The 6,406-nt window shown below is 40.2% G+C and overlaps 1 protein-coding gene across 1 annotated transcript in view; it reads left to right on the top strand.

The window, feature by feature from the left end:
- LOC106517298 (cytochrome P450 2J2) overlaps window positions 1-4,216 on the top strand; it is a 21,584-nt gene extending 17,368 nt beyond the window's left edge. The window contains exons 8-9 of the mRNA XM_014008060.1: window positions 3,169-3,310; window positions 3,964-4,216. Of these exons, the coding sequence (XP_013863514.1) occupies window positions 3,169-3,310; window positions 3,964-4,139 (318 nt within the window). The 3' untranslated portion in view covers window positions 4,140-4,216. The remainder of the gene's footprint in view (window positions 1-3,168; window positions 3,311-3,963) is intronic.
- Window positions 4,217-6,406: the final 2,190 nt, after the last annotated feature.

Genomic DNA, 6,406 nt, shown 5'->3' with positions numbered 1-6,406 from the left:
ACTTTTAAATTAAATAAATTACTATGTTATGTATTATTTAAAAAGTAGTTATTTAAAAAAAACACTACTTTTTAAAATTTACCAGACACATTATGTGTGTTATCACGAAGTATCAGTATCGGATCAGTATCGCAGATACCAGCCAAATTTTACTTAGTATCAGTATCTGAAAGAAAATTGCCATTATCAAACATCACTACCGTGGAGCTTTTTAACTACCTCAGCTACCTCAGGCCCAGTTATCGACAAACCAACCCAAAGTCTTATAGGCTTTGCTTCCTCCACAGAAGATGTGCAGGTAGGATTGAGAAAATTTGAAAAGTATTCCTTCCACCTCCTGATGACATCACTGGTTGAGTTCAAGAGCCCCCCACCTTCACTGAGCACAGTGTGAGTGAAGTGCTACTTACCTTGCCTCAGCTGCCAGATGGTTTGCCAGAATCTCCTCAGAGCTGATAAAGAGTCTCTGTCCAAGACCTCACCGAACTCCTCCCACCAGCAGGGCTGCCAGAGCTGCAGCTCACTTGGCAGCTCACTTGGCCTGCCAATTCTCTTCAGCTGCCTCCAGAGACGTACCAGCCAACAAGGCCAGATAGAACTCCCCCAGACTGACAGCCTCCCCCGGGGTGTCCACCACCGAATTCAAGGATGGCCACCGCAATGAGCACAGATAACATTACAGCCACAGGTCAAGGCAGCCACTTCAGTGTCCAAAATGTATGACCACAGATCAGATGACATGACTACAAAGACAATCATAGATCTGTGACCTAGGGTGTCCTGGTGCCACATGCACTTATGGACACACTTATGTTCAAACATAGTGTTTGTGATGGACAAACTATAACTAGCACAGAAGTCAAACAACAGAACACCACTTTGGTTCAGATCGGAGAGACCATTCCTCCCAATCGTGCCTCTCCAGGGCACACTGTTGTTACACATGTGGGCATTGAAGTCCCCCAGTAGAATAAAGGAATCCCCAGCTGGAGCACCATCCAGAACCCCGCTAAGGACTCCAAGAAGGCTGGACACTTGGAGCAACTGTTTGGTGTGTAAGCACAAATGACCGTTAGAGCCCATCCCACCACCTGAAGGCACAGAGAAGTTACCCTCTTATCTACTGGGGTAAACTCCAACACATAGGCACTAAGTTGGGGGGCCAAAAGTAGGCCCACACCAGCTCTGTGCCTCTCACCATGGGCAACTCTAAAGTAATGTTCAGAACCCATGCTGTGCGTTGAGGTGAGCCAAACTACAGTATATCTAGCTAGTAACTCTCAATCTTACACACAAGCTCAGATTCCAGCCCCACCAGTGAGATGACATTCCATGTCCCAAGTGCCAGCTTTGGTAGGCCAGGGTCTGAGCACCAAGGTCCCTACCTTTGGCAATTGCCCATGACATCATGCAGCTGACTTGTATGGCCCCTCCTGCAGGTTTTGGGCCCATAGGAAGGCAACCCCATGTAGCTCATTCGGGCTGAGCCTGGCTAGGTCTCAGGTAGAGACCCTGCCACCAGGTGCTCACTGACAAGCCCCTCCCTCAGGCCTGACTCCAGAGTGGGGCCCTGGTAACCCACGTCCGGGCAAGGGACAGAGTTCCTTGGTATTTGGTGTCCATTTGAGTCAGTTGAATCATTCTTTGTCTGGCCTGTCACCTCCTAGCTCCTAGAATCATTGAAGCGCACAAACTCCTACACCAGGATAAGGTGATGATTCAATGGAGGAGTCTAGGAGGAGTCTTAACTGGTAAAGATCTAAATTTCAAGCCAACATCACAATAATGATCCTCCTTTAAAGTTCTGTTGATCAAATTCCCAGCTCACACCCAGGTGTGCCTCCATTTCGCTCTTGGTGACTCAATTTTCATTGTCCATCTTCAATCAACCACTTCCCTAAATATCAGAATAATTCATTGTCATTCACACACAACATCAAAGATGCAATGCAGAACGAAATTTCCAGTTTAGAACATCCGTCTGGAGAAACACACAAATAACAAATATGGGGGAATGAATGTCCAAGGTCTTTTGCACAACGGTGTGCTACCTTTTGCAGCTTGGAATACACACAATACAAAAGGTGAGTTAAAAAAGAAGCTCTGATCCTGGGTTTGCACAGAAACCGAATCATACACTCAAAAAAAACACTCGCTTCAGTGCAAGGCAGCTAAGGAAGGGAGGGGGCTGGGGGTCAAACAACACATAAAGGGGAGGTAAAATGGGACGGGTTCAGAGGAGCAGGTGACGTTGAGGGAGGGGGGTCTGTACTAGGAACCAACCCTGGCCCCCTCCAGAGTCCAGAGTCACATGATGTTATCATCTCTACTCAATTTGCTAGAGTTCAGAGTTTCCTCCTTGTCAGCCATTGAGTTCCGGGGCCGGGTCCAACACAGGTGATGGGGGTGGGAGCGAATCTAGCTCTTTGTTGACATTCCATCCTGGGGAGATTGAGATAAATACTGCCATCAAGGCCATGGCACTGGGAGCCAAATAGATAATCCAATTATTTTGGGAAAAAGCAGCCTTGAGTTTCCTGCTGCTTTTACAATGTCTTAACTGCATCTCTGAAGTGGCGAAAAAACAATCAGCTGAATTTGGGGTTTTCCTCACCTCTCACCGTCTGAAGTGTCACCCAGATGTAATCCTTACATGCTGGAGGCTTGCTCCTGAGCTGCGATCCTCATCAGAATCACAACCAGTTTGCAAATTATTTCCCCCAGCTGAGAGTCTGTGTACTACCAGCCCGGCAGAATCCTTCAAGTGCACCCAACAGCTCCTCAAAGGCCCGAACCATTGTCAGGGTCGCTTTCACCTTTTGATAAATCTGGAACCCTCCTCCGCCGATCAGCAGGAATCCAGTTATCATAAATCCATATATAAATATATATTGTCTTCGATGGAAAGTGGTGCTGGCACATAAGATTCCATCCCCAGGAATCAGACAAGTCCAGCAGCATCCATTCCACCCAGACAGCCACATTCTTCTCGTTCCAAGTGTGGAAAAAATAGTGTCAATTGCATTCAGAGACCAGTTGACCAAATCCATAATTCCTTTAGTTTTGGATGGTAGGTGAAAAAAAGCTTGAATCTGACACAATCTGAAGCAGTCTTGAGTCTTCAGAATTAGTGCAAATCCCCACTTATATTGATTTTTTTCTCCTTAGGGCACGATGATACTTCCGATACTTCATTCTGTTCTACACGATGAGACGATGTGGGAAACCCCACACACTTTCAACCCTCAACACTTTCTGGACAAGGATGGTAAATTTAGGAAGAGAGAGGCCTTCATGCCTTTTTCTGCAGGTTAGTTTGTCTTTTATTGTTTCATTCTGCTTGAGGCAAACTAAAAATTTTAAAATAGTTCCCCCTTATTACACTTATATAATCATACTTATTATAAAGCAATGTTACATTCAGAGTGAGTGTTTGTAGACCTTTTTACATATTTTCTGGTAAACTGAGTTTCATTGGTTTTTAGAAAATGTGCATAATAATATTACAATAATCTTGCATTTTTCATTTTTAAATCCAAAGTGTCGTTTTTGTACAAGATGAAATCAATTGGCATTTTATTAAAAGTTTAATGTCTTAAAAAAAGAAAGCCTGAAATGTGATTGGCTGTGTATACAAACATTTAAAAATGGCCAAAGACTTTTGTCAAGTCAAATCAAAAAGTGCTGTTACAAGTTTTTGAACATCTCTCCCTACCTTTTCAAGAGAAAAAGGTAGGGAAAGGTATGAATGTGACAACTCACTGCAGATTAAATGTTTGTCTGCAAAAATATATAGTTTCAGCTGGTGCACAGATTCAACAAGAAAAAACAAATAAAAAAAGTTTGATTCGCTAAAACAGACCTGCTGACGTCTGTTATTTACAATGTTCATGTCCTTACTTTAATTGATTATTACTGCAGCCTCAGAACAAAGTTTCTTATGTTTTGTATTTATATCCTTAGGTAAGCGCGTGTGTCTTGGAGAACAGCTGGCCAGAATGGAGTTGTTCCTGTTTTTCACCTCCATCCTTCAGAGATTTAAGGTGTCCTCTCCTGCAGGCGAGAAGCCCAGTCTGGAGTTCAAGCTGGGAGGAACTCGCCTTCCTAAACCCTACAGCCTCTGTGCTGTACCACGTTAAACTGGGTTAACTTTAAACTGAGCCAGACAAATCAAAGTCTTTCAACATATTTTTATTACATTAAATCAAAAATACGAATAAACAAATAGGTGTAATGATGCTCTGATGACAGATGTGTAGTTGTCTCAGTTTTAACTCTGAGTTGTATAATCAGTAAGAGTGTTGTGTTATTTTAAGTGTTGTAATATTTCATTCAGGTGCGATGAAGTAACTTCAGATTGTGTTCTGATATTTGTGTGAGTGAAAACCTACAAATTCAAAGACTTTCACACTCAGTTGTGTGGGATCATACAGTATTTGTCTTTCTGCTTTCAAATGTATCCATAGAAATAAAGGAGACATTTCTCACATAAAACATAGAAAACTTGTTCTGTCAACATTAATACCTAATTTGGGTAAATAAGTATGTTTTATTTGGAAGACTGAATTTTAAGACCTTTTACTATGGCTCCTGATCTGGTTGGGTTTTTGGCTCTGAGAGTGTAGAGCAAAAACGTATCCAAAATGAGCAGATGGAGACTGAACAGAGCAATAAAATCTGAAATTAGCTTTAAGAAACTGTAAGGAGCAGAAAAAATGTCAAATTAATTAAATATACTTCAGGTTTAGCAGACATTTCACTCAAAAATGAACTGGTTTTATTACATACCATACCAAACCAGCTTCATTCATAAAGCATTTAAACCATAGGACCAAAGTGCTGTACAGTCACAGTCAAAACACACAACAGTCACAGTGCATAATAAAAGCCTAATTTAAAACTATACAATTCAGGGTTCAACAAGATTTTTCTTTTACCTGCCCTTTTGGGCAGGTGATGAAAATTGTTACCTGCATGACATGAAAGGTTACCTGCCCGAAACAATAATGTTCAAAATTTGAAAAAATAAATGAAAAACATGTACTGTATTTGCACTACAAAAATATTAACATGGTTACAGATGTATAAGACATTTTATTTAGCAGATGCAAACATGCAGACTGAGTCACTGTCAGTCAATTGTATTATCAAAAACATCTTCAAAAACCTTTTTAAAAATAAATAAAACAACAACAAAAATACATTTGACTATTTATCCTAAATACCTAATATGTCTAATTTAGTCACAAAACAATTTCCGATGAGTGGAATGTAAGAGAGGTGAAGCCAAATAAATGCAATATCTGCCTGCCATACTGTGAGCTTCTGCCTGTTGAACTTAGCCACTTACTTTAGAGCCTCTGAAATGAAGGGATGGTATTTAAAAGATGCCTTAGTTCCTCACATTTTTATGCAATCATTTTGTTCAACCCACTGAATTAAAGCTGAAAGTCTGAACTTCAACTGCATCTAAATTGTTTTGTTTAAAATTAATTGCGGCAATGCCTAGAACCAAAATTAGAAAAATGTTGTCTCTGTCCAAATATGTATGGACCTAACTGTATGCTGCACTCTACATGTTGCCATCAGCTTCCCAAACAGAATAATACATTTTTGACAGCATTTGTGTATAAATATGCCAATATATTTATTAGCTGGGAGCTCACTGTATTGTTTAAAAACGAATAATCTATCAGAAACATCATATCTTTAAATATTTCTGCTAAAGAAATATTTTGCTGAAGAAGCCCGCCAAGGTACATATAAAACACATTAAAAAAGCATTTAAACATTGGTGAGAGGACAATGTTAATACATCACTTTAGAAGAGATGATTACAGAAACATGTCAAGATTCCCTCAAAAATAAATTTGTCATCGTACATAATAAGATACATTACTTACCTGGTACTCACCTGGTATATTTCTGGAATTTACCTGTATACCCACAGCGAAGTAAACACCCAGCCACAGCAGCAACCATGTATGGTTAACTGACAGTGTTCTACAGATTTATAACGTAGCATTCACATGAACTCTTTAATCCTATCAGAATTAAACTCCCTCAAATAAAAATAATTCACCTAAAGTTGTTCAAAGAACTACCTACAAGATAAGAATCATTCATAACCTTTCCATAGAACCTCACTTTAAAAAAATCTGAAATATACTGTTTTTCTGATCCTTTAAAATCTCCTAATTAGCAAAAGCTTACAAGTGTTTTTGGACCTCAAACACACCATGCTTGTAATTACCTTTTATCACTTGTTAACATTTTAAAGCAGTTCCTGGAAACTTTCCAAATTGTTGGCCACTCAGCTAAAACTTGAGATGAAATATAATGGTGTGGCAAATTGAGTTTCCTCACCTGTTTCACCTGTTTCACCTTGATTGGCTGCCGCTCTATC

This window comes from Austrofundulus limnaeus, unplaced genomic scaffold (genome assembly GCF_001266775.1).
Source record: "Austrofundulus limnaeus strain Quisiro unplaced genomic scaffold, Austrofundulus_limnaeus-1.0 Scaffold47, whole genome shotgun sequence".
Taxonomy (NCBI): domain Eukaryota; kingdom Metazoa; phylum Chordata; class Actinopteri; order Cyprinodontiformes; family Rivulidae; genus Austrofundulus; species Austrofundulus limnaeus.
The sequence above is the reverse complement of the archived record's forward strand: the minus strand, read 5'-3'. Positions and strand labels throughout refer to the sequence as shown.